The sequence below is a fragment of the Excalfactoria chinensis genome, chromosome 27 (genome assembly GCF_039878825.1).
Source record: "Excalfactoria chinensis isolate bCotChi1 chromosome 27, bCotChi1.hap2, whole genome shotgun sequence".
Taxonomy (NCBI): Eukaryota; Metazoa; Chordata; class Aves; order Galliformes; family Phasianidae; genus Excalfactoria; species Excalfactoria chinensis.
This window is the reverse complement of record NC_092851.1, coordinates 324,882-350,847: the sequence shown is the minus strand read 5'-3', so window position 1 is coordinate 350,847 and position 25,966 is coordinate 324,882. Positions and strand designations below refer to the sequence as shown.

The 25,966-nt window shown below is 54.8% G+C and overlaps 4 protein-coding genes across 4 annotated transcripts; all 4 read left to right on the top strand.

The window, feature by feature from the left end:
- The first annotated feature begins 5,119 nt into the window (after positions 1-5,119).
- Positions 5,120-10,709, top strand: LOC140263081 (class I histocompatibility antigen, F10 alpha chain-like). The gene is made up of 7 exons (XM_072357823.1): positions 5,120-5,372; positions 5,602-5,874; positions 5,965-6,237; positions 6,311-6,412; positions 9,684-9,716; positions 9,876-9,908; positions 10,051-10,709. The coding sequence occupies exons 1-6, from the start codon at positions 5,120-5,122 to the stop codon at positions 9,887-9,889; spliced, it is 948 nt and encodes a 315-aa protein (XP_072213924.1). The 3' UTR covers positions 9,890-9,908; positions 10,051-10,709.
- A 344-nt stretch (positions 10,710-11,053) lies between these two features.
- LOC140263086 (zinc finger CCCH domain-containing protein 11A-like) lies at positions 11,054-17,467 on the top strand. Its single transcript, XM_072357829.1, has 14 exons — positions 11,054-11,756; positions 11,964-12,083; positions 12,557-12,680; positions 13,088-13,291; positions 13,541-13,657; positions 13,846-13,926; positions 14,359-14,466; positions 14,588-14,650; positions 14,891-14,974; positions 15,270-15,767; positions 16,013-16,086; positions 16,196-16,352; positions 16,454-16,617; positions 16,996-17,467. Exons 1-14 carry the CDS (start codon positions 11,703-11,705, stop codon positions 17,065-17,067), a joined length of 1,920 nt encoding a protein of 639 aa, XP_072213930.1. The 5' UTR covers positions 11,054-11,702; the 3' UTR covers positions 17,068-17,467.
- Positions 17,468-18,228: 761 nt separating this feature from the next.
- LOC140263069 (class I histocompatibility antigen, F10 alpha chain-like) lies at positions 18,229-20,821 on the top strand. Its single transcript, XM_072357811.1, has 7 exons — positions 18,229-18,334; positions 18,444-18,707; positions 18,937-19,209; positions 19,300-19,572; positions 19,646-19,753; positions 20,060-20,092; positions 20,235-20,821. The coding sequence occupies exons 1-7, from the start codon at positions 18,292-18,294 to the stop codon at positions 20,252-20,254; spliced, it is 1,014 nt and encodes a 337-aa protein (XP_072213912.1). The 5' UTR covers positions 18,229-18,291; the 3' UTR covers positions 20,255-20,821.
- A 2,266-nt stretch (positions 20,822-23,087) lies between these two features.
- On the top strand, positions 23,088-25,633 carry LOC140263074 (class I histocompatibility antigen, F10 alpha chain-like). Its single transcript, XM_072357815.1, has 6 exons — positions 23,088-23,173; positions 23,283-23,552; positions 23,786-24,058; positions 24,149-24,421; positions 24,495-24,602; positions 24,720-25,633. Exons 1-6 carry the CDS (start codon positions 23,131-23,133, stop codon positions 24,746-24,748), a joined length of 996 nt encoding a protein of 331 aa, XP_072213916.1. The 5' UTR covers positions 23,088-23,130; the 3' UTR covers positions 24,749-25,633.
- Positions 25,634-25,966: the final 333 nt, after the last annotated feature.

The following is a 25,966-nucleotide window of genomic DNA, read 5'->3' as shown; positions in this document are numbered from 1 at the left end:
GAGTGGGAAGCGTTCCGGCCATGTCGCCCTAGAGTTCACAGTAGACCTCTCGGTTTTCGGGGACTCTCTCTCTCTGTTTTGTTCGATTTATTAGCCTCAATCATACTATATTATATTGTGTTATCTTGTATTCCGATATCATATTTAGTAAAATAAGTTTTCCTCCTTAGATTGCTGCCACTGTTTTTTTTCCCCTTCCTTTCCGGAGCCCTGGGGTGGGGGAGGCCCTACGGGGCGGCTGCCCTGTCACGGATACAGGTAAATCTAAGTAACCCGTAAACATTCATTTGGTGGAGAATGAGAGCAGGAGCTGCTTCTTTTTAGCTTTTCGAACGAATCATCCCTCTTTGTTCTCAGAGAACTTTGTTAGCTGTGTTGTCTTCTCATAGCTGCTCACTGAGAACGTGACCTTGAAATTCCAGATGAACTGTCAACATTCAGGGGTAGCTGTACGTACACTCTGAGCATTGCTATCTTGCTTTTGTAAAGAAAAACAAAGAGATTCTCTTGCTCTCTCAGAGCGCAGCTAGCTGGCTCTGACTTTCACAGTGTCTGCTAGTTACCACCAGCTATGAATCTACTCTCCATTCCAGCTGCTCTGTTTAAGGGATTGAAAGCAATTATGATCTTCTCAACGTATTGGCCATTTGTCCATTCCATGATTTATTGCTGTGGAATTGCCTCTGTTCCCCTGGGAGTTTTCCTGTGCTCAGCCATGATGATGGCCCATAATAGGGACCCATAATATTATTTCTTTTTGAACCCTAAGCCATCCTCCTTCTCCCACCTGCCCTCCTAAGACCTCTATCAATTGTTGGTATCTTGGTTTTTAATCTCCTTTTAAATTTCTTACTGTCTGGAACCAATGTCTGTGCCTCCATGTCCTCCATTTCTGTATACTCTCCGTGGCCAGCCCACCCTCTCCCTCCTGTATACTCTCCGTGGCCAGCCCCACCCTCTCCCTCCCCCCCCCCCCCCCCCCCCCCCCCCACACACACACACACACACATTAATTTCAGCAGACATGGATGAACTGAAAGACTGTAACTATCCATGCCAGACAGACCCTCTCAACATAATCATGAGACACCTAGCGTGGGTTTTAGCAGACGCTATGAAGACCAATGGCAAGTCCCACCAAACCTGAGGTGGCTTGAAGTGAGTGTTAAGGAGCCATGGGTTCATGGCTGACAAAGGAGCAGATGGCAAATACAGAGGAGCAGACGGCAGAGTGCCAAACGGTGGAAGAGGAGCAGACGGTGGATTGCCAAATGGTGGAAGACCCCATCACTTGTGCATGGAACCCACTCTGTGTTGTCCTGGTCAGGACAGCAGGGGGAGGCGTCAGGGGAAGACGAGCTGTGCAAAAGGAGGTGAGCACGAACATGGAGCTGCATCTCATACAGGAATGGTTCCATGGCAGGCTGGAAGCAGGACATGGTGGGTGGCACATTGCTGAGTGGCTGCTGACAGAGTGCTGCACTGAGATGGGGGCCCCCGATGGCTCCTTTCTTGTCAGGGAGAGCCAAACATTTGTTGGTGACTGCATTCTGTCCATCTCGTATAATAGGAAGGTGCAGCACTGTCACATCCACCGGCGGCAGGACACCAGCATCCACAGGTTCTTTCTGGCTGACAGCCGAGAATTTGACAGCCTCTACGACCTCATCACCCACCACCGGGAGATGCCGCTGTGAGAATTGAGATGAGGCTGACAGAGCTGGTGCCTCAGTCCAACCCTTTCAGCAACACAGACTGGGTGCCACGGGATGGCACAAGAGGGACCATGCCAATTCCCCTGGTAATTTTGTAAGCGGTGTATGTGGATATGCTACCAATGGATATAAATCCTCTACTATTCTGTTTCTAGCCCTTGAATCTTGTAGTATCCGGTAGCTCCTCTACAGTTTTCCACATTCTCATTATTACATCAACTACTAACATCATATTTCAGTCCCACCTCCTCCTCTCCAGAGGCTTCTGGTGCTAACACTGGGATTTCGGTTTTCCTAGATCTCTGGCAATGAAGGCTCTTCTCACTTCCCTTGCCCTGTCCTCTCCACCGCCCCCTTTGCAAGTAGTGCTCTTTGCAGCAGCAGTCTCTGACCCCAACTCACTCTCTCACTCCGAGAGTTCTGCTCTGCTTGCAGGGGAACGGGGCAGGGGTGTTGCTCTCATGCCAGCACACATAAACTCACTTTCTCTTTAACCCTTTTTCCTCTGCACACTACTTGTGCCCTCATTTACACTTCCACATACCCTTAAGCACACTTGCACATGCCATTAACAATTACACTTTCTTATAACATCAGAACAGTTTGTCAAACAATGCAGTTCTTCATTCCCATAAACACTTTTAATACCGTATAACTTTCCCTTAACAGTCTGTTTTGTTCAGTTATAAACACCTCGCCACAGATTGACCCACCTCCCTCACACACTTCCTCACAAGCAGAACATAGTATCACATAAATGGGTTGACACTCATTTGTCGGGTGGAATGTACACCTCTCCTCAGGACCCTCTTCCTAATCTATGGAGTTCAAACTCTCGTCTTCTTACATACAAGCATAAAGTGCATATGAGTGGACAGACAACACAGAGTCCTTCACTTCATCCATCTCCGGACATTTCCCTCAGGTGGAAGGAACAGTGGATCAGGACTCTGCACTCACCCCACAGCTATGCGGTCTCTCACTCACATCACAGTCACTCTGACATTTAGATCAAAAACCATGATTTATTACTTAACCTAACCCATAAGCTCACCTCCCAAGGAACAGCATGGATGGCTATACCCAGAGTAGGACGTCTCCTCACGACTTGTAGGCTCCCATTACCATACACACACATGTTCCACCTATGGAGGGTTCATGTCTGTCCCCGCAGTGGTCAGGTGAGGAAGGGAGTCCTTCTGAGAAATCTCAGGGTGAGCCAAAGGTGTCTCCCCTCTCAGCTGGTCCTGCAGCCAAACAGAGCTGGCCCCATCTGTGTCACCAAATTGACTTGTGTAATGAAACCCTATAACCAAGTGTTAGGTTATAAAGCAGGGATCCGTTTATTCAGTGCCACATATTCATTGTTTCCTATAACTCATTTACATAGTGTTCGTCCCTCTGGGAGTTGCACTGTGCCAGGAGGTACAGCCCTGTGGTTACTCCAACCCCTCCAATGAGCCCAGTGACAGCTCCAACTTTGTCACAGGTCCTGTGGTGATTCCAGCCCTGGCAATGAGCTCTGCAGTTGCTCCAACTCCTGCAACAGCCCGACAGCTGCTTCAGCTCCTACAGTGAACCCTGTGGCTGTTAAAACCCCTGCAACAACTCCTGGACTTGCAATAGATACGCATACGTGTCAGTATCTATGCATATCTGTTTGCAACGGCATATGTTGTAGACATTTGAAAATATAATAAATATATTATATATGTATAAATATATTTGTCATAATTATTATCCATTTTCTCTTTATCTCAACCCATAAATTTTAAACCACAACACTGTCCTGAGTCCCTTACAGATCTCCTTGGGAATCCTGAAATTGACCCAGTCACTCAGTGAAGAGCACCAGAAGATCTCGAGGTCTTCTTAGGGAGCAGCTCCTGAGGTACATTCCTTACACCAACTTTGGAAGAGGCCTCGAATTCTCTGGTTCTGCTTTGAATGGTCCCTCTTGTTATGGCAGTGCCAGAGCTCTTGGAGTGAGAAAATGGAAAGTAGGTAGGAAAGAAGACACAGAATCAAACACTCAAACATGCACTAAAAAAAGAACCTTCTCTGGGAACTGTGTGTGAAAGATGTGCACTTTATGGAAGCTGGAATAGTGCGTATTGCAACACCTTGCTGACAGCGTGCTTGATCTCCCTGTACCTCATGCTGTAGATAATAGGGTTCAGTGTTGGAGGAACCACGGAGTACAGAAGTGCCACTGTCAAATCCAGGAGTGGGGAAGAGATAAAGGGGGGCTTCAGGTGGGCAAAAAATGCAGAGCTGAGAAACAGGGAGACCACAGCCAGGTGAGGGAGGCATGTGGAGAAGGCTTTGTGCCGTCCCTGCTCAGAGGGCATCCTCAGCACAGCAAGGAAGATCTGCACACAGGACACAACTATGAAAACAAAACACCCAAACAATAAACTGGCACTAAAAATGATAAGCACAAGTTCCCTGAGGAAGAAGCCTGAGCAGGAGAGCTTGAGGAATTGGGGGATTTCACAGAAAAACTGGTTGACAACATTGCCTTGGCAGAGAGGCAGTGAAAACGTACTGGCAGTGTGCAGCAAGGAATAGAAAACCCCAGTGCCCCAGGCAGCTGCTGCCATGGTGGCACAAGCTCTGCTGTCCATCAAGGTCCCGTAGTGCAGGGGCTTGCAGATGGCAACATAGCGGTCATAGGACATGATGGTGAGAAGGAAATACTCTGCGGTAATGAAGAAGAGAAAGAAAAAGAGCTGTGCAGCACATCCTGCGTAGGAGATGGCCCTGGTGTCCCAGAGGGCGTTGGCCATGGCTTTGGGGAGAGTGGTGGAGATGCAGCCCAGGTCGAGGAGGGCCAGGTTGAGCAGGAAGAAGTACATGGGGGTGTGCAGGCGGCGGTCGCAGGCTACGGCTGTGCTGATGAGGCCGTTGCCCAGGAGGGCAGCCAGGTAGATGCCCAGCAAGAGCCAGAAGTGCAGGAGCTGCAGCTGCCGCGTGTCTGCCAACGGCAGCAGGAGGAACTCGCTGATGGAGCTGCTGTTGGGCATCTGCTGTTCCTGGTCTTGGAGTCCTGCTCAGAGTGCAGAAGATAATGACAAGTCCAGACCCTTCTCAGAGACACATCTCATTTATTATGAAAATTCTCTATTCCTTCTGGAAAATGTTCATTTAACTCCAGAACTTGAATTTATTTTCATGAGCTACACCAACCCTAAAAGAACAGAAGAAGATTAGGGAGCTGTTTCTTTCTTCACATTTCCTAATCATATCCCAGCTTCCTGGAAATTTTCCTCTTTATTCCTGCTTCACTTTGAGACCCCAGCCCGAGCCTCTGTGCACTTCAGTTTGTCTTAGAGAAATCAGCCTGTGACCCCCACCCGCGGCTCACGGCCCCGCTGCTCTTCGGCCCCGCAGAAATACACTCCATGAGGTACTTTGACAATGCAATGACGGATCCCGGCCCCGGGCTGCCCTGGTTCTTTGAAGTGGGGTACGTGGACGGCGAAATCTTCGTGCACTATGACAGCACCGCGCGGAGGTACGTGCCCCGCACCGAGTGGATGGCGGCCAACATGGACCAGCAGTACTGGGATAGGGAGACGGAGAGAGGACAGAGAAATGAGCAGAATCACCGCGACAACCTGGTCAATGCAGCACGGCGCTACAACCAGAGCGGCGGTGAGCACGGCCGGCACCGCGGCTCCGTGCTGTGGGATGGGGCTCCATGGCGCAGTGCCGCCCGCACCCCCAGGGCTGGTCCTGCCCGGCGGCACCGTCCCGGGGCTGCTCGTCACAGCCCCACCGAGCTCGGGGTGCTGCGACCCGGGGGGACCCAAAACCCATCCCCACTACAGTGGGACCCCTGGAACCGGAGGAGTCCCTCACCCCCTGCCCGGCTGTGTTTCAGGGTCTCACACGGTGCAATGGATGTTGGGCTGTGACATCCTCGAGGACGGCACCACCCGGGGGTATTATCAGTATGGCTATGATGGGAGAGACTTCATTGCCTTCGACAAAGACACGATGACGTTCACTGCAGCGGTTCCAGAGGCAGTTCCTACCAAGAGCGAGTGGGAGGAAGGTGGTGATGCTGAGAGATGGAAGCATTACCTGGAGGAAACCTGTGTGCAGTGGCTGCGGAGATACGTCGAGCACGGGAAGGCAGAGCTGGGGAGGACAGGTGAGGGGCGGGCTGTGCTGTGATGCTGGAGATGGGGCTGGGGCTCAGTGTGGGGAGCTCAGCCTGGCCCTCACTGCCGCCCACCTTCAGAGCAACCCGAGGTGCGAGTGTGGGGGAAGGAGGCCGACGGGATCCTGACCTTGCCCTGCCACGCTCACGGCTTCTACCCGCGGCCCATCGCCGTCAGCTGGGTGAAGGACGGTGCGGTGCTGGGCCAGGACACCCACTCGGGGGGCATCGTGCCCAACAGCGACGGCACCTACCACACCTGGGTCACCATCGAGGCGCTGTTGGGGGACGGGGACAAGTACCAGTGCCGCGTGGAGCACGCCAGCCTGCCCCAGCCCGGCCTCTACTCGTGGGGTGAGTGAGGGGATGTGGGGCTGGGGGGCTCCGGGCTGCCCCTTCCCCTGCTGACGGCCCTGCCTTCCCCCAGAGCGGCCACAGTCCAACGTGTTGCCCATCGTGTTGGGGGTGGTTGTTGCCATTGTGGTCATCGTGGCTGGCGTTGGATTCATCATCTACAGACGCCATGCAGGTAAAAGTTGAGGGGTGTAGGTTGACATTCTGGGTTTCTGTGTCTCCCTTGGGTACCCCCAGGCTGGCTGTGATGTAAACCGATTCTGATTCATCTCTCTGTCTGCAGGGATGAATGAGAATAACTACAACATGGCACCCATTGAGTGATGAGGGCAGCGCTGTCCCCCACCTCTGCCCGGTGCCAGGGCAGCGTTGGTGTCCCCACTTTCTCCCAGGGGTCCCCTTCCTTGTTTTTGGGTCTGCTCCATGCCCCACAGCGAGCACAGGGCTGGGGCTCATGGATGTGAGAGTCCTTTGTTGAGTGCTCAGGACTGTTATGAGCGGAAGATGTGGCCTGGGATGCAATAGCTCCAGCTTGGTATGGGAAAATTGGGGAATGAAGCCATTGTGCCCTGTGAAAAACAGGATGCAGATGGGTATCCCTGCTGCCTCTTACCTGCTGGCAAGGCCCAGAAGATGGGAACAAAGGAGTTTCTGCTGAGATCCCAGAGCCAGAAGTTTCCACTCCAAGGAGAGCTGACTCAACTACTTTGGATTCCAGCTGTCACTCCAAAGAGAGCTGACTTGTCCACTTTGGACCTATTTATAAGTTGGTGCTACCATTGGAAATTGTCATCGTGGTCACTGTCATCACCAGTGGAACAACAACGCCTGACGACCCACCACTACTGAAGATCAATGACTGAACTACAAACCTCAATGGATCCATGGTGCTGACTATCTCCCTCTTGCTTCCTACAGAGACTCCTTGCTTCTATTTAATATTTATACTATTGCCTGCCTTCCTTCCCCATCCCCCTACACCATAATAGTGTCCGTCCTCCCCTTCCTCATCTCCCTGATAAAGTCTTGTAATAAACTGGTCATACCAACATTTGCACTGTTGTTTCTTAATCTCACGCCAGGAATACATGTATCAAAGAACCTTGCCTGCCTCCTATAAACTGGAGTGAGACAATGGCTCTTCTTATCTTACAGGTCAGGAAGGTGGAACCAGGAACTCAATCACAGCTGCGGTGTGGGGCTGGGGGTTGAAAGGGGTCCCTGTGCTCCTTGTGGTGCTGCACCAGGGCTGGGCTGAGACTCTGCAGGGAGCAGAGGGTTGGGATGTGAACACGGCCCTAAAGGACACCATCTCTTCTCCTCCACACAGGGAGCAACCAAACCATCTGAGTGCTGTGCTTCAGCCTGCAAGGAGCCAACTGGCCACATGAGCATTTGGGGTCAGTGATGGTCACTGCCCCATCCTTTCAATTTCTCACATCTCCCTCTGCTTCCTATGCTGTTCTGCTTTGCCTGTGCTGCTTCCTGTGAAAGAAAATGTTGGTTTTTCTGTGCTCAGCCTGCCTGCATCCTGCTCTGTGCTGCGCTTGGGGATGGGGTGGGTGAGGGATCCTTGGCCTGGTTTGGCTGCTCAGGATGCTGAGTACCCGCTGTCCTCTCCTCTTCCCCACTCCCTGCTGCTCACTGCCCCATGTGTCCCCCCATCCCTCATCACCTCCCCTCTGTGACCCCATGCTGATGGTTGTCTGTACCCTATATGAGCTGGAATGTGGTCTCCTTGGCGCTCATCTCACCTTCCCTGCATATACCGACACAACAGGATATCCTGCAGCACTTCCCTTCCCCCCTCTTCCCCCATCCTGCTGCCTTACCAATCCTCACCCACAAACTTGCCCACTCCACATCCCTCCTCCCACCCTCCCCCACGCTCTTGTGTCCCTGCTGTGCCCCCTCCGGCTCCGTGATGCCCCCACACGCAAATAAATACGATTGTTCTGCTGCCCACCAGCCCTCTTCTGCTTCATTTCCAACCCCCCCGCCCTCGTTTGTTGTTATTGGGAGCTCCGCTCTTCCTGCTTGTGGGGCTGGGCGTCCCTCCCTCTCCCTGCACTTCTTACATCTCCGGGACTCCCCGCCCTGACATCCCAGCACCGCCCGGCTACAAACACGCGGCTTTATTCCCACTTCTGCGTCCCTCCCCCGGCCCTGGTGGCACTCAGTGGCACCGCAGTCCATGCAGCGGCCGTTGCGTGTCACACAGCAGCGATCCCGCAGCGCGCCCGGCTCGCCATCCACGCGCCCACGGCACAGCTCTGCTGGTCCCTTGTCGCCGTCCCGGTGTCCCCACCTCCACCCTCAGCGTCCCCATTCTCAGTCCCAACGCGCGGCGTCCCCATCCCCTCTCCCGCAGCCGCCGCCCCCTGTTGTCCCCATCCATATCTCCCGCTATCCCTCCCCCCTGCTCCCTCTGTCCCCCTCCTCCGTCTCTCCCTCTTGTCGGTGAGTGAGTGCGGCCGGACCGGGTCCCAGCCATCCCCGTATCCCCACTCCGGGGCTGTACCCGTGCGACCCCCACCCGCGGCTCACGGCCCCGCTGCGCTCCGTCCCCACCGAGCTCCACTCCATGCGGTACATCCAAACAGCGATGACGGACCCCATCCCCGGGCTGCCCTTGTACGTGCTTGTGGGGAACATGGACGGCGATATCTTTTGTACTACGACAGCACCACGCAGAGGTACGTGTCCCGCACCGAGTGGATGAAGGCACCTGGAGCTGTGGAACCGAGCACTGGGAGAGGAACACCCGGATCACACAGAGCACTGAGCAACATGGGCTTGTGATAATACAAGAATGATGCTGGTATATATCCAAGAAGGTTATCTATAGGAAAAACTCACTGCTATGGATGCCTTCAGCCTAGCTAGAAAATGCTGAGGCTGGTTATCCAAACTCCATGAAGGAGCGATCTCAAATCCAGAGCTGCCTTTTGCACTGGATACTTTTCTGTTCAGTGAGAGTGGAACCCTCCTGGACCCTGCCAGCCCCCTCCCCCGGGATAACACGTTTCCTGGATCTCTGCAGATCAAGGCTATTCTGGCTTCCAATGTTTTGCTTTTGTCCCCATTCACATTACAAGCCATGGAGGAGGTGTGGGGAGGGTTGGGTGGTTGTGTTCTCTTGCCAGCACTTATCTGCTTTGGCTGGGGCAGGTCACTGACTTTGGTATTTTAACTCTCTGTTCTTCTCTGACTTTCCTCAGAGCGGCCACAGTCCAACGTGGTGCCCATCGTGGTGGGGGTGGTCGTTGCCATTGTGGTCATAGCCATCATGGCTGGCGTTGGATTCGTCATCGACAAATGTTATGCAGGTAAATGAGCAGGGCTGTAGGAGTACAGTGGAGGCTGTGGGGGGGTCTGGGTCTCCTTTGGGTACCCCCAGCCTGGCTGTGATGTGAACCTGTGCTGATGCATCTCTCTGTCTGCAGGGAAGAAGGAGAAAGGCTACTACGTGGCGCCCAGTAAGTGATGAGGGCAGCGCTGTCCCCCACCTCTGTCTGGTGCCAGGGCAGCGTTGTGGTCCCCACTTTCTCCTATGGTTCCCCTTCCTGTTGCTCGGGGCTGCTCCATGCCCCACAGTGAGCACAGGGCTGGGGCTTATGGCTGTTTCTTCCTTACAGACCGGTATGTCTGATCCAGCAACTCAAGCACAGGTGTGGTGTGTGGCTGGGGGTTGGGAGGGGTCCCTGTGTTCACTGTAGTGCTGCACCAGGGCTGGGCTGGGCCTCTGTGGGGAGCAGAGGGTTGGGATGTGAACACGGCCCTATAGGACACCATCTCTTCTCTTCCGCACAGGGAGCAACCCCACCATCTGAGTGCTGTGCTACAACCTGCAAGGGGCCAACTGGCCATACGAGCATTTGGGATCAGTGATGGACACAGCCCCATCCGATCAACCTCTCACATCTCCCTCTGCTTCCTATGCTGTAATGCTTTGCCAGTGCTGCATCCCGAGAAATAAAGTGTTGGGTTGTTCTCTGCTCAGCCTGCCTGCATTCTGCTCTGTGCTGTGCTTGGGGATGGGGTGGCTGTGGGGACCTTGGCCTGGTTTGCCTGCTCAGTGTACTGAGAACCCACTACTCTCTTCTCTTCCCCTCCCCCTTCTGCTCTCTGCCCCCAGTGTGTCCTTCCCATTCCTCATCACCTCCCCTCTGTGACCCCATTCTGATGGTTGCCTGTTCCCCATCCTGGATGAGCTTTGATTTTCCCAATGCCATCACTGAGTGCTGGAATGTGTTTTCCTTGGTGCTCCTCCCAGCTCTCCCTGCATATCCCCACCCAACTGGATGTCCTGCAGCATTTCCCCTCCCATTCTGCTGCCTTTCCAATCCTCACCCACAAACTTGCCAACTCCACATCCCTCCTCCCACCCTTCCCCACGCTCTCGTGTCCCTGCTGTGCCACATGTGGCTCCATAACCCCCCACATTGTACCCCACACCCAAATAAATACGATTGTTCTGCTACACTCCAGCCCTCTTCTGGTTTATTTCTCCCCCCCCTTTCGGCGTTACACACTGTGTGTGAGTCCCGTCTGTTCCCCGTGTGCAGAGGCACGGTATTGCACTCGGCAGCCTTGACTTGTGGCCAGATCGGGAGGCGACAGCCTTCATGTCAGAAATGTGGACAAATGCTTCTGTTGTCTGAACCGGCTCTTGGCCCTCAGCACAATGGGGCGCTGCCTTTCCAACCCTTCATGGCACTGCCAGGTGCCAAGGGCTGTAGCTCTCAGGGCTCCATGCTTGGTTTCTGGTTAGCATTTGGGCTGCTGTGCTGACAGATGTGTCTGGGGTTCTCTTGTTTCCAAAGGGAAGGGCTCGTAAGGAACGGAGGGACGTGAGGTATTTCTAGTGCACTTGATGCTCCCGATTCCAGAACCCTTCCCATTGTGAGCAGAACAGAAGTGCTGAGCTGGGTGGGTGTTCCACGGTGCAGAGTCCAGAGCCGTGTTGGTGCCCGGCGTCTGTGCTGGGCAGCACTGAGGTTGTTAGGAGCATAGGAATGTGCCAGAGAGGAATCTGATGGGAAGGTACTAAAGGTAACAAGGCAGCATTTCTATCGGGATTGGAGGAGGGAAGGAAACTTTGCCATCCAGTTGGAGGGGCTCCATTGGAGGCCTTGCAGCCGTGCGCCCCCAGGGGCTCCGTGCTGAGTCAGGCTGATGTTCCTCTAGTTTGACCAGTGTTGAGGAGGGCAATGTTTGGAAACAACTGCTCCTGAGAGACTGATGGAACGAACAGGAGAAAGCTGGGAAGATGGGTGGGCATTCCTCATTCTTTTCTGCTTGTTGCTGTTTTGCTCAGGGTTCCTTTTCAACAGAAGATTTCACTGATCAAGGCAGTAGAAGACGCTCAGTGCAAGGAAGCACGAGCCAGCTCTTTGAGAGAGCAGAGGAAGAGCTGCACAGAGATCCCCGAGAGCAGAACTGCTTCTGGGAGCTCGTCGAGCATGTCGAAGAAAGGAGAGGATTGCTATTTCTACTTCTATTCCACTTGTAACAAGGTCTGCTTGGGTTGTTGCCTTCCTTTCTCTTCCTTTCAGTTCATAACAGGACGGGGTGCAATAGGTAGAAGCATTCCTGATCTTGGGCAAACTGAATAACTCATTGCATTGCGCAATAGGGCAACTGGCTACAAATGAGCTCAAAGCACGGCCAGTTCTCAGGTTGTACTATTGCATTTTCCTCTCTGTGTTTCCATTGGGTTCCAGGGAGACAACTGTCGCTTCCGGCACTGTGAAGCTGCTTTGGGCAATGAAACCATCTGCACGCTGTGGAAGGAGGGCCGCTGCTTCAGGAAGGTCTGCAGGTTCAGGCACATGAAGATCCAGGTGAGTGTTGGCTGCTCAGAGTTCATCACCAAACCCACTTCTCATTGCTTCAGCTGGGCTGAATGGGCTTGTGCAGATTAGGTTCATTTGCTTTGAGATGAGGATGGTTGAAATTGTGAAGAGGGGGCTGGGAGGAAGCAGAGGGAAGAGAGCTCAATGGCATTGGTAAATCAGAGCAGGACATTCCTGTAGTAGATGCCAACAGTGTTCTCTCCACAGCTGCTAAAGAAGCACATGCATCAGACAGGCATTCTGCAAGGTGTGTTAGTTGAAGCCCTTCTCAACTGGTGTCCTCACCCACAGCATGCTAGGAAAGCTGAGTGAGCCCGGTGCTCCCAGCCTGCGCACGCTTCAGAGTGGTGTTGGAGTGCTGCTTTGTGGCAGTCTGCTCACTGGCATCATCTGCAGCTCAGTCTCCCTTTGCAAATCTGAGGTCCGCATGACCAGCAGCTTTTCTTCCTTTCCGTCCTCAGAAAAAACGCAGTGAGATTCCCTGCTACTGGGAGAACCAGCCAGGAGGCTGCCAGAAATCCAACTGTGCCTTTCATCACACCAAGGGACGGCACCTCAATGGGCTTTTCTTACCACCCAGCCAAAGTGAGTTGGTCTTGGTTAGGGACGAAAGATGAACTCTATTGCTCACAGGTGGGTGTAGTGTGGTCAAGAGTGCCAGGGAACGTTCATGGTGAGCTGATAGATGGGTGCCCAGCTGAACTTTGGGTGCTTCTGAGAGTTCAGTTTTGTCTTGCCTGCTCGGCTTCTCTCTGCTCCTGTGGCCTTTGCCTTGCAGGTTGTTTGCCTGCAATGAAGCTTTGACTGGGTGACAGGGAGATGAATGTTGTGTAGGGGGGGATTTCTTTGTTCCCAGAGTAGCCGGGTGGATGGGCAACTGGAGACTCAGCATTGATCCGTGCGGGTTTTCAGCCTTGCCTGCCATCTTTGTGCAGTGCTTGTAAGGTTAGGATGCAAGTTTTCCATTCCTGATGATCCTTTCCTTCCTGTAGCTGCGCTGCCAAGTCCTGCAGAGTCTGCAGGCGACGATCTGAGGGCAGCTCAGCCAACACTGCAGCAGAGCAAGCTTTCCGTGCAGTCCAATCCCTCTCCACAGTTGAGGGCAGTGATGGAAGGGGACAACTCCAAGGATGTCCCAAGCCCTACACATCCTGCAGCTGGAATCAATGCTGCAGATGGTGATGCTGATGGTGAGTGTGGTTGCTGCTGCTTTGGATCTTGAATGTGGCTTTTGATCTTATGGTTGGAATCTTAGACTGCTTCTGTGGGTTTACCAGGTAAGTACGGCTGTTGAAATAAGGAACCCATCTGTAATCATTTATGTTTGTCCTTAAGAATATGAACTGTGGGCTGAAGTGTCATTGTATGAGCACCATAAAGGTGGGAAATCTGATTGAATTCCTACTGCGTAACTGAAGAGGCTGATTGTTTCTTTCCCTCTCCAGACCAGCTTGCTGAGAAGGGAGAAGAAACAAAACCAGCTGTCCAGCAACCAGCTGAAGAAAAGCAGGATGGATTGCAGATCATTTCCACTGGGAAATCGAATGCTGATACAAAACAAGGTATTCCAGGATGAATCAGAAGAACTTGCCAATTCACTCCAAAGCAATTCATTGCACAAACACAACAGAACGTAGGGTTGCTGACAGGGTTTCTTATGGCTGCTTCTGAGCAGGAGGCAGTTTGCAGAGCTGTGGTCCTCAGCGTGTGCCTCTGTCCCTCAGTCTCATTCACTGCTCTGTGTTCCCAGATGACACTTTGAATGCTGGAATCAAAACACCTGAAGGAATCAAAGGGAAGAAACAAAAGGACAAAAGAAAACAACCAAGCGGTGAGTTCATGTGCCCTACTTTGTGATCCTTCTGATCAGAGCCAGATAGCTGGCACTGTGTTGGGGAATAGAGCCGTTCACAGAAGGGAACCTTGATCTTGCACTGCTGGTTTTGGAGCAGCAGTTGCTGGTGGCTGGGAGCTACATGAGAGATAGACTTGGATTTTTAGCTGGGGGTATCAAGCTACTTCAGCATGCAACGTGGTGTTTGAGATCCAGACAGCTGCTCTTCTAGATGGGAACTGCAAGAGCGTATTGGAGGCCAGTTAGTCACCTCTCTTATGGACGTGCAGTGGTTGTTGCATCTTGGACAGCGATGAGTAACAAATGCGCTTTGGTCTTTGTGACGGTTCTGTCAGGTTGGTTTTTGTTGTTGGCAGTGGCTTTTCTTTTCCTGGTTGTAAACACTGTCTGTTTGTTCCCTTGGATCAGAAGGGCCTTCAGGAGTTCCTGCTCATCCGCTCCAATCTCGGGCTGTTCCTGTGCCAGAGGAGAAGGTGCGGACAGTGGTCAGAACTGTGACGCTGTCTGCAAAGCCGGGTAATGCTGAGTACCTTTGTTTGCATTTGGTGGCAAGGGATTGGAAGGGATCAATAACAGTCAAGGTACTTGGGACATGTTGGATTCTGTCAAAGAAGCCCTTTGTTTTCCTTTGTTTTAGGGCAGGAGCTCGTGGTTCAATTGAATCTTGCTGAGAAACCTGGAAAACGGAAATCCTCTGTAGGTAAGGGCTGCTTGTGAGCTGTTGTTTGGCTGCCTGCACGTCAATGGGAGGGCAGTGCTGAAGGAGGAGGGAGGAAAGTGTGTGGTGGGTCTGTGATGACTCCAAGTGGCACACAAGTGTAGCAGCTGAAAGGTGAATCTGAGAACATCCCCTTGGAAGAAACCAAGTTTGTGGTTGACTGTTGTAGAAACCTTTCTCCCAAGAAATGAGCTGAGGAATGTTGTTGTTTTCTCTCTGTAGCTGATGTCAGCGGCCTTCCGCTGAAGCGCAGCCTTGCAGAAAGGCTGGGGAAGAGGATCAAGGTTGACAGAGCAGCAAGGAGAGGTAAATGGTCGTCTGTGTTTGCTGCACAGATTCTCTAGGCTTTCTGCTTCTTCTTTCCTGGCAGCGTTGTCTTTGCGTGCTTGCTGAGCTCTTCATCCCTGGGATCTGAACTTCTTTTTCCTGCCCCGTTTGGAAACGGGAGCACAGAGCTGGCATTGCTGCAGCATCCCTGCTTTGTTCTGCTCTGTGGTTGAAGGCGTGAAGTCTCTGAAGGAGAGACAGGGCCGTACTAGTGCTCAGACAGATGATAAGCAGGTATGACATCCTTGCGCTTCTCCTTTCTTGCTGCTGACAGAGAAGGGTGCCAAGCCAGCAGGGGAGATCCACGTGAAAACTCTGGAAGAGATCCGTCTTGAGAGAGCTCATCAGCGAGGAGAAAGCCCAGCTGCCCCCCAGGCAGAAGGGTGCTGTAAGGTGGAGGATCCCAGCTCCGGGCTGAGGCCTTCCCCTGCAGTTCCCATGCAAACCTTGTCGGAAGCCCTGGCTGAAAGGAAACACAAAGGGCTGGAAGAAGAGAAGCCAAAAGGAGAAGAGCTGCTGCCTGAGAAGAGAGCTGAGGGTGAGCGCAAGAAGCAGAGAATTGTCCGTCCATCTGTGCCTGGCCAAGTGAAACTGGAAGAGCCAGCGCGTCCAATCAAGGCATTGGAAGAAGTGCATATGAAAAGCTTGGAAGAAATCAAGCAGGAGAAAGCCCTGCGGATGCAGCAGAGCGGGGAAAAGGTGCCAGCAGCAGCAGCACAGCCCGGGCCTGCCCCAGCAGGGAGGAAGTTGCTGCGCATCACAAAGCCAGCAGGTAACCAGCTGCTTTACTGTCTGCTCTGCTCAAGTGCTTCCCCTGTCAAGCAAATGGAGTTGGCTTCCAACTGCCTGGGCTCTTTCTTACCAAATGCTTGGGTAATGTCTGGACTGCTGCTGTCTCCTCTCTCTGTGCTTTGTTATTGAATGGGAGGCAATAAGAAGGTGGAGGAAACACGGGCACTCAGGTTTCTTGATCTGCTTGCTGTTGACCAAGGGATTTTCTTTCTCCTTGTTTGAAAGCACCTGGAAGAGAAGAGGAAAAGACTGTGGAACAGAGCAGGGCTTCTCCCAAAGCTGTCTCTGCACCCGCAGAGGTGAGTCCCCTTTGTTAATTGCACACGTTTGAAACAGTGTTCCAGTGTTTCCTTCATACACTCTCCCTGGTGTTTGTTCTTCGTTTGCACTTGCTGTATTTCTTTGTAGCCCTCGGATCAGAGTACACCAGATTCTAAGGCTCAAGTCAAGAGCCTTGAGGGGACAGGAAAGGAGAAGCTGCAACTGAGACAAGCAGAGAAGCTGAAGAAGGACGTGGCTGCTGTGCCGGCTGCGGTGCATTCTGCTGCTGAAGAACCAGTCCAAGGTAAAAGTCTAGAGGGACCGTGTATTGCTTTCTCCTTCTGTAGGGCTGTTTCCCTTGTCCTCTGGAGGCACAATGGTAGCCGCTGTCTCTTCTTCCTGTAGCCAAGTGCCAGGTGTGTGTGAAGCCTTGGGATGGCAAAGCCAGCACCCCCAGGAAGCGAGCACGGAAGCGGAAGGCTGCTGAGATCTCTCGCTCTGCTGTGGCAGCTGGGAAGCCTCTGAGTAGCACTGAAGATGAGGAGCCTCCAGCTAAAAAAGCAGCTTTGGTAAGGAGGGGAGGAAGCGTCAGTGCTGTCCTGGTCAGGCTCAGCCTGAGATGCAAGTGCTGCAGAAAGGGTGGAGAACTGAAAGGTTGTGCAGGTTTCCTTGCAAAGCAGTGGCTGTGTGCAGGATGCTGGCTGAATGGCAGTGTGTGCACAATGCTCTGCAGCCCTGGGATTCCTGTGTGGCGTGAAGGGATTGGTCCATTCCTGCTGCGTTGTTGCAAAGAGCTGAGGTGCTCTGCAGCCTTCCCGTGGTTGTTGACGTCCTTCAGGAGCCCCTTGGCCCCCCGTGTTGGGTTCAGGCTCAGCAGTGCTGAAGGAGAAGCGCTGCAGAGGAAGGATCTCCTGAGGAATCCTTGACTTTGTCTTCCTTCTTGCCAGGCTGCTGCTCCAGCCCTGCCGGAGGTCAGCCTGCTCACCAAGCCTGGCACAGAGAAACCCCCCAGCAGGTGAGGAGCACAACTTCTTTTGCTTAAGCACTTTGTCTTGCCGTCAGCCAGAAACTCTTTGGTGTGTGGGAAGGATCAGGGGGTTGGGCTCAAGAATGCCCAAATCCAACACAGGAATAATAAGTACCTCCAGTTAAGACATGTTGTGTGCTGATTGTTCTCCTCCTTGTTCTAACAAGCCTGGAACTGCAGCTGGGAAGCCAAGCAGACTCTGTGGAGCAGTCGGAGGACTCGAGTTCAGCTTCAGCTTCTTCCCAATCGGTGGCCAAAGCGCAGCAGCTGAGCTCCACTGGGGCTGGGAAGACCCCCTTATCTGTAGAAGATGACTTGGAAAAGTTCATGGGGGAAATCTCAGGAGGGAACCTGGAAGCAGAAATTGGCTTGGACCCAGGGAAGGATGTGGATGAGCTCCTTCTTGAACTTGAGGAGATGATTGACAGTTGAACTGCGTAGTCTTATAGTATAGAAAATAACACAATTAATACCTTTTCTTTGTGGTTGGATACCCCAGGGTGATGCTTTTCTAACGGAGCCCGGAGTTCTGCCAGCTCTTGAGTTTGGTTTGTGTCTGCTTTTGTTTTTGACTTGAAGCCTTTCAATCAACTTATTGACACCGTGGGGGTGGGAGGGAGCAGAGTTTTTCTCGTATTTTGGCACCAAGGATGAGGGATGGGCGGGTGCAGCCCTGCCTTGCAGTTATCAGCAGTGATGCAGCAGCAGTGTGTGGGAATCCAGTGTTGTTTCTGCATTTAGAATGAGAATGTTTTATATTAAGGGCTCATTATATAACTGAAGCAATTTGTAGCTCTTAGGTAGAAGTCGTAGGTACAAAGAGTCCTGACCAAAAATGACTGAGGATATTCCAACAAATGGAATGCAGAACGACTCCTGCTCACTGCCCCCGTCCCTCAAGGCAGAAGCCCTCGTTCCCCCCCGGGGTAGTGACAAGGCCGGGCTGGGGACAAAGCCCGGGTGCCCCCCGGTGCTCGGTGGGCAGGGGGTTTCCCACACCGCGCCCGTCCCAGCCCCGCAAACGCACCGCTCAGCGCTGTCGCGTCACACCCTGTAAGAGCGCGTTCTGCCTGACTCCCGGTGACGTCACGCACGCTCACGTTCACCATTGGCGAATCGGAGGCGGAGGAGCCAATGGGAGTGCGGGGAGGGTCCGGCAAGTCCCAAAAGCTGAAGGTGCGTCGGTTCCCGGAGCGCAGCGCTGTGGCTGTGCGGGATGCTGGGGCTGCTGCTGTGCGCCGTGTGCGGGGCGGCGGGCGGTGAGTGCGGCCGGACCGGGACCCCTCCGTCCCCGTAACCCCATCCCGGGGCTGTGCCCGTGGGACCCCCACCCGCGGCTCACGACCCCGCTGCGCTCCGGCCCCGCAGAGCTCCATTCCCTGCGGTACTTCCACACCGCAATGACGGATCCCGGCCCCGGGCTGCCCTGGTACTTTGAAGTGGGGTACGTGGACGGTGATATCTTCGTGCACTACAACAGCACCGCGCGGAGGTACGTGCCCCGCACCGAGTGGATGGCGGCCAACATGGACCAGCAGTACTGGGATTTGCAGACGGAGATCGCACAGAGCAATGAGCAGAATAGCCGCGTGGGCCTGGACAATTTAGCACGGCTCTACAACCAGAGCGGCGGTGAGCACGGCCGGCACCGCGGCTCCGTGCTGTGGGATGGGGCTCCATGGGGCAGTGCCGCCCGCACCCCCAGGGCTGGTCCTTCCCGGCGGCACCGTCCCGGGGCTGCCCGTCACAGCCCCACCGAGCTCGGGGTGCTGCGACCCGGGGGGACCCCAACCCCATCCCCACTACAGTGGGACCCCTGGAGATGGAGGGGCATCACAACCCCTGCCCGGCTGTGTTTCAGGGTGTCACACATGGCAGTGGATCTATGGCTGTGACATCCTCGAGGACGGCACCACCCGGGGGTATCGTCAGTATGGCTATGATGGGAGAGATTTCATTGCCTTCGACAAAGACACGATGATGTTCACTGCGGTGGTTCCAGAGGCAGTTCCTACCAAGACGAAGTGGGAGGAAGGTAATTATGCCGAGAGACAGAAACATTACCTGGAGGAAACCTGTCCGCACTTGCTCAGGAGATACGTGGAGTATGGGAAGGCAGAGCTGGGGAGGACAGGTGAGGGGGATGCTGCGATGTGAGTCTGGAGGTGGGGCGGGGGCTCAGCATGGGGAGCTCAGCCCGGCCCTCACTGCCGCCCACCTTCAGAGCAACCCGAGGTGCGAGTGTGGGGGAAGGAGGCCGACGGGATCCTGACCTTGTCCTGCCGCGCTCACGGCTTCTACCCGCGGCCCATCGCCGTCAGCTGGGTGAAGGACGGCGCGGTGCTGGGCCAGGACACCCACTCGGGGGGCATCGTGCCCAACAGCGACGGCACCTACCACACCTGGGTCACCATCGAGGCGCTGCCGGGGGACGGGGACAAGTACCAGTGCCGCGTGGAGCACGCCAGCCTGCCCCAGCCCGGCCTCTACTCGTGGGGTGAGTGAGGGGATGTGGGGCTGGGGGGCTCCGGGCTGCCCCTTCCCCTGCTGACGGCCCTGCCTTCCCCCAGAGCGGCCACAGTCCAGCTTGGTGCCCATCGTGGTGGGGGTGGTCGTTGGCATTGTGGTCATCGCCATAGTGGCTGGTGTTGGATTCTTCATTTACAGACACAATGCAGGTAAAAGTGGTGGGCTGTAGGACAGTGGGGGCTGTTGGGGGATTTAAGGCTCCCTCAGGAGCCCCCAGCCTGGCTGTGATGTGAACCTGTGCTGATGCATCTCTCTGTCTGCAGGTAAGAAGGAGGAAGGCTACAATATGGCGCACTGTGAGTGATGATGGCAGCGCTGTCCCCCACCTCTGCCCGGTGCCAGGGCAGCGTTGGGGTCCCCACTTTCTCCCAGGGTTCCCCTTCCTGGTTCTTGGGGCTGCTCCATGCCCCACAGTGAGCACAGGGCTGGGGCTCATGGCTCTTCTTCTCTTACAGGCCAGGATGGTGCATCCAGCAGCTCATGCACAGGTGTGGTGTGGGGCTGAAGGTTGGGAGGGGTCCCTGTGCTTCCTGTGATGTTGCACTGGGGCTGGGTTGGGACTCTTCAGGGAGCTGAGGGCTGGGATGTGAACACGGGCCTATCAGAATCCATCTCTTCACTTCCACACAGGGAGCAACCCCACCGTCTGAGTGCTGTGCTTCAGCCTGGTAGGGGCCAACTGGCCAAACGAACGTTTGGGGTCAGTGATGGACACAGCCCCATCCTCGCAACCTCTCTCATATCCTTCAGTTTCCTATGCCGACAGCAGAACTCTGCATGCACCTCTTCCAATGATAGAAAGACCCACAGCGATGCACTGCTCAGCCTGTTTGCAGTGCGCTCTTGGACCTGCTTGGGGATGGGGTGGGTGAGGGGTCTGTGTCCGGGTTTGGATCCTCTGGGTGCAGATGCGTCCCCCTGCTGATTACCCCCCACCCTCCCCTCATCCCTCCTCCTCCCACCCCTCACTCTTTGCTCATCGCTCCATCGCACACTGTTGCTCTCCTCCTCCCATTTGCACTCCCTGTGCTATCTGCACCGCTTTGGCATGAAGACATGGCTGGAAAGTTCATCCAGCTTTGGGCTGAGCTGTGCTTCCCCCCTGTTGGGTATTGGGTAGGTGGTGCCTGCGTGCACCAGGGCTGGAGTCAGGGAGGTCACGGGTATGTAATAGAGGCTGTCACATGTACCAGCATATACGGTTTGTGGCACAGCATTAAACTGGTCCTTCCGGCGTTACACACTGTGTGGGAGTCCCGTCTGTTCCCCGTGTGCGGAGGCACGGTATTGCACTCGGCAGCCTTGACTTGTGGCCGGATCCGGAGGCGACAGCCTTCATGTCAGAAATGTGGACAAATGCTTCTGTTGTCTGAACCGGATCTTGGCCCTCAGCACAATGGGGCGCTGCCTTTCCAACCCTTCATGGCACTGCCAGGTGCCAAGGGCTGTAGCTCTCAGGGCTCCCAATTCCAGAAAGGAATTTCCCAATCGGTGGCCATAGTGCAGCAGCTGAGCTCCACTGGGGCTGGGAAGACCCCCTTATCTGTAGAAGATGACTTGGAAAAGTTCATGCGGGAAATCTCAGGAGGGAACCTGGAAGCAGAAATTGGCTTGGACTCAGGGAAGGATGTGGATGAGCTCCTTCTTGAACTTGATGAGATGATTGACAGTTGAACTGCGTAGTCTTAGAGTATATAGTATAAAAACACAATAAAAACATTTTCTGTTTGGTTGGATACCCCATGGTGATCTATTTCTAAAGCAGGCTTCACAATGAGTCTTAAAGCACAGCTGAACTGGTCAACCAAATGGGCAGACTGCATTCCATGGTCCTGAGTTCTCCTGCTGCTCAGAGTTGAGGTCCTTCATGTACTCAAGAAATACTTGATTTCTGGAAGCCAACACGTGTGTGCTTTGCTTTGCTTGTCTCAGTTCAGAGTGCAGCCATCCCAGCCCTGCTGTGGGCACAGTGCAGCCCTGGCCCTGCTGGATGATGCCGTGGTGATGCTGTGCTTCAGCTGGGTATTTAGTGGTTTTCTGATGCTTCTGGGTGGGATTGTGCCCATGTTGTGTCTGCCATTGTTACTGTAAATATTTGATCCTTTCCTTTTCTATCTGCCTTCTATTTAAGACATTGTATGAACGTATTCAGGCTCCTCTGTTTGTGCCGGCAGCTCTCAGCTGTGTTGTTAAATCAAGCTGGCACAGCACAGCAGTGCTGTACGTCTGGCTGCAGCTCTATAGGGAGCAGGAGGGGAGCCAGGAGTGCTGCTCCAACAACAGCCCTGGTGCTGCTGCCACCGGGGTTACTGCTGTGCTGCCCTTATGTGCTCCGTGGAAGAGATGAGCTCCAGCACCGCCTCGTCTCACTTCTTTGGTTCTGAAGCCTTCAGTTGCTCTTGGCTGCGGCACATTCAGTGCAGTGTGAATCTCTCTACCAGACATAACTGTCTCAGTGGAACTGTGGGGGCTGGGATGGATTCCCAGAGCTGACAGGGTGCTGTTGAGAGCAGGGCCAGGCAGCCCAGCATGCTCAGCAGCACAGCCAGGTGAGGCTGGCAGTTCAGTTATGGCTGTGTGTACAGCTGGTCACCACTCAGCTTCCCTGGGTGGGGTTCCTATGGGATTCTATGGGTTGTTGTGGAGCTTTCTTTTCTGTATGGACTCCTATGGGTCCCTTTGTGGTCTCTACGGGTTCCTATGTATCGGTGTGGGGTATCTACATATCCCTCTAATGGTCTCTATGTATCCCTATGGATACTACTGGTGAGCCCAACCCCCTGCCCAGGTAGGTGCTTGGGTAAGACACTGAAGGACTGCATGGACCTCTAAGGGGGTCTCTGTGGGGTTCCTATGGGTCTCTATGGCTTGTTGTGGATCTTTCTTTTCTCTATGGGTTCTTATGGGTCCCTTTGGGGTCTCTGTTGTTTCCTATGGGTCGGTGTGGGGTGTCTGCGTGTCCCACTATTGGTCTCTCTGTGTCCTATGGATCTCTATGGGGTCTCTGTAGGTCGTTATGGGATAAGAACCCCACTCACCCCCCTCCTATTTCCCCAACAGGTTACACCCCGCTTCCTGGTCACAACTACCCTTCAGGTAAGAGCGTCCCCAACCTGACCCTGTCCCCACTGCCATCAGTGAGGGCGGAGTGACCCCATCTCTCAGCCCACGTCCCCGCAGGCAGCATCTGATGGACACCTTCTGTCACCAGCTGTCCCTGCGTGTCCCCATCCCCGACCCTGAGCCGTGGTGCTGACATTAAAGACACTCTGCAGCCTCTCTTGGTGTCTCCGTGGGCTTTTGGGATCAGGGCGGTGTCTCCATATGGGTTTCGGTTTCGCTTCACAACCTGCGGGAGCTCATTCTGCCTAGCGCCCGGTGACGTCACGCACACTCCAGTTCACCATTGGCGGAACGGAGGCGGAGGAGCCATTGGGAGTGCGGGGAGGGTCCGGGACGTCCCAAAAGTTGAAGGAGCGGCGCGGGGTGCGGCAGTTCCCGGAGCGCAGCGCTGTGGCTGTGCGGGATGCTGGGGCTGCTGCTGTGCGCCGTGTGCGGGGCGGCGGGCGGTGAGTGCGGCCGGACCGGGACCCCTCCGTCCCCGTAACCCCACCCCGGGGCTGTGCCCGTGGGACCCCCACCCGCGGCTCACGGCCCCGCTGCGCTCCGGCCCCGCAGAGCTCCATTCCCTGCGGTACTTCTACACCGCGATGACGGATCCCGGCCCCGGGCTGCCCTGGTTCGTGGATGTGGGGTACGTGGACGGCGAAATCTTCGTGCACTACGACAGCACCGCGCGGAGGTTCGTGCCCCGCACCGAGTGGATGAAGGCAGCTGGAGCTGTGGATCCCGAGTACTGGGAGATGAGCACCCGGAACGCACACCGACATGAGCACGTTGACCGCGAGAACCTGGTCACTGTAGCACGGCGCTACAACCAGAGCGGCCGTGAGCACGGCCGGCACCGCGGCTCCGTGCTGTGGGATGGGGCTCCATGGCGCAGTGCCGCCCGCACCCCCCAGGGCTGGTCCTGCCCGGCGGCACCGTCCCGGGGCTGCCCGTCACAGCCCCACCGAGCTCGGGGTGCTGCGACCCGGGGGGACCCCAACCCCATCCCCACTACAGTGGGACCCCTGGAACCGGAGGAGCCCCTCACCCCCTTGCCCCTGGCTGTGTTTCAGGGTCTCACACACTGCAGCGGATGTATGGCTGTGACATCCTCGAGGACGGCACCACCCGGGGGTATCATCAGGTTGCCTATGATGGGAGAGACTTCATTGCCTTCGACAAAGACACGATGACGTTCACTGCGGCGGTTCCAGAGGCAGTTCCTACCAAGAGGGCGTGGGAGGAAGGTGGTGATGCTGAGAGACAGAAACATTACTTGGAGGAAACCTGTGTGCAGTGGCTGCGGAGATATGTGGAGCACGGGAAGGCAGAGCTGGGGAGGACAGGTGAGGGGGGGGCTGCGATGTGAGGCTGGAGGTGGGGCAGGGGCTCAGCATGGGGAGCTCAGCCCGGCCCTCACTGCTGCCCACCTTCAGAGCAACCCGAGGTGCGAGTGTGGGGGAAGGAGGCCGACGGGATCCTGACCTTGTCCTGCCGCGCTCACGGCTTCTACCCGCGGCCCATCGCCGTCAGCTGGGTGAAGGACGGCGCGGTGCTGGGCCAGGACACCCACTCGGGGGGCATCGTGCCCAACAGCGACGGCACCTACCACACCTGGGTCACCATCGACGCGCTGCCGGGGGACGGGGACAAGTACCAGTGCCGCGTGGAGCACGCCAGCCTGCCCCAGCCCGGCCTCTACTCGTGGGGTGAGTGAGGGGATGTGGGGCTGGGAGGCTGCGGGCTGCCCCTTCCCCTGCTGACGGCCCTGCCTTCCCCCAGAGCGGCCACAGTCCAACGTGGTGCCCATTGTGGTGGGGGTGGTCATCACCATTGTGGCCATCGCCTTTGCGGCTGGTGTTGGATTCATCATCTACAGACGCCATGCAGGTAAAAGTGAAGGGGTGTAGGAGGACAGTGGGGGCTGTAGGGTGGTCTTGGTCTCCCTTGGGTACCTCCAGCCTGGCTGTGATGTGAACCTGTGCTGCTGCTTCTCTCTGTCTGCAGGAGAAAGGCTTCAAGGTGGCATCCATTGAGTGATGAGGGCAGCGCTGTCCCCCATCTCTGCCCGGTGCCAGGGCAGCCTTGGGGTCCCCAATTTCTCCCAGGGTTCCCCTTCCTGGTGCTCGGGGCTGCTTCATGCCCCACATTGAGCACAGGGCTGGGGCTCATGGCTGTGAGAGTCCTTCCTTGTTTACTGGCTCCAAGCTTGCTTCCTGAGGTGTTTCTTGTGATAAGACTCTCACTGATTTATGGAGGTGGCAAGTCATGGGTGCTACTGTGGGACAATCCACATCACTTTGTGGGTATTTGAAAGCACCTTCCTTCAGAGCTCTTTGCCTCCAGAAAAGAGTGCTCAGGACTGTTATGAGCGGAAGATGTGGCCTGGGATGCAATAGCTCCAGCTTGGTATGGGAAAACTGGGGAATGAAGCCATCGTGCCCTGTGAAAAACAGGATGCAGATGGGTATCCCTGCTCCCTCTTAACTGCTGGCAAGGCCCAGAAGATGGGAACAAAGGAATTTCTGCTGAGATCCCAGAGCCAGAAGTTTCCACTCCAAGGAGAGCTGACTCAACTACTTTGTGTTTGAGCTGTCACTCCAAAGAGAGCTGACTTGACCACTTTGGACCTATTTATAAGTGGGTGCTACCATTGGAAGTTGTTGTCGTGGTCACCGTCATCATCAGTGGAACAACAACGCCTGACGACCCACCACTACTGAAGATCAATGACTGAACTACAAACCTCAATGGATCCATGGTGCTGACTATCTCCCTCTTGCTTCCTACAGAGACTCCTGGCTTCTATTTAATATTTTTGCTATTGCCTGCCTTCCTTCCCCATCCCCCTACACCATAATAGTGTCCGTCCTCCCCTTCCCCATCTCCCTGATAAAGTCTTGTAATAAATTGGTCGGACCAACATTTGAACCGTTGTTTCTTCATCTCACGCCAGGAATACATATATCAAAGAACCTTGCCTGCCTCCTATAAACTGGAGAGAGACAATGGTTCTTCTTATCTTACAGTCCAGGAAGGTGAAACCAACAACTCAATCACAGCTGCGGTGTGGGGCTGGGGGTTGGAAGGGGTCCCTGTGCTCCTTGTGGTGCTGCACCAGGGCTGGGCTGAGACTCTGCAGGGAGCAGAGGGTTGGGATGTGAACACAGCCCTAAAGGACACCATCTCTTCCCCTCCACACAGGGAGCAACCAAACCATCTGAGTGCTGTGCTTCAGCCTGCAAGGAGCCAAC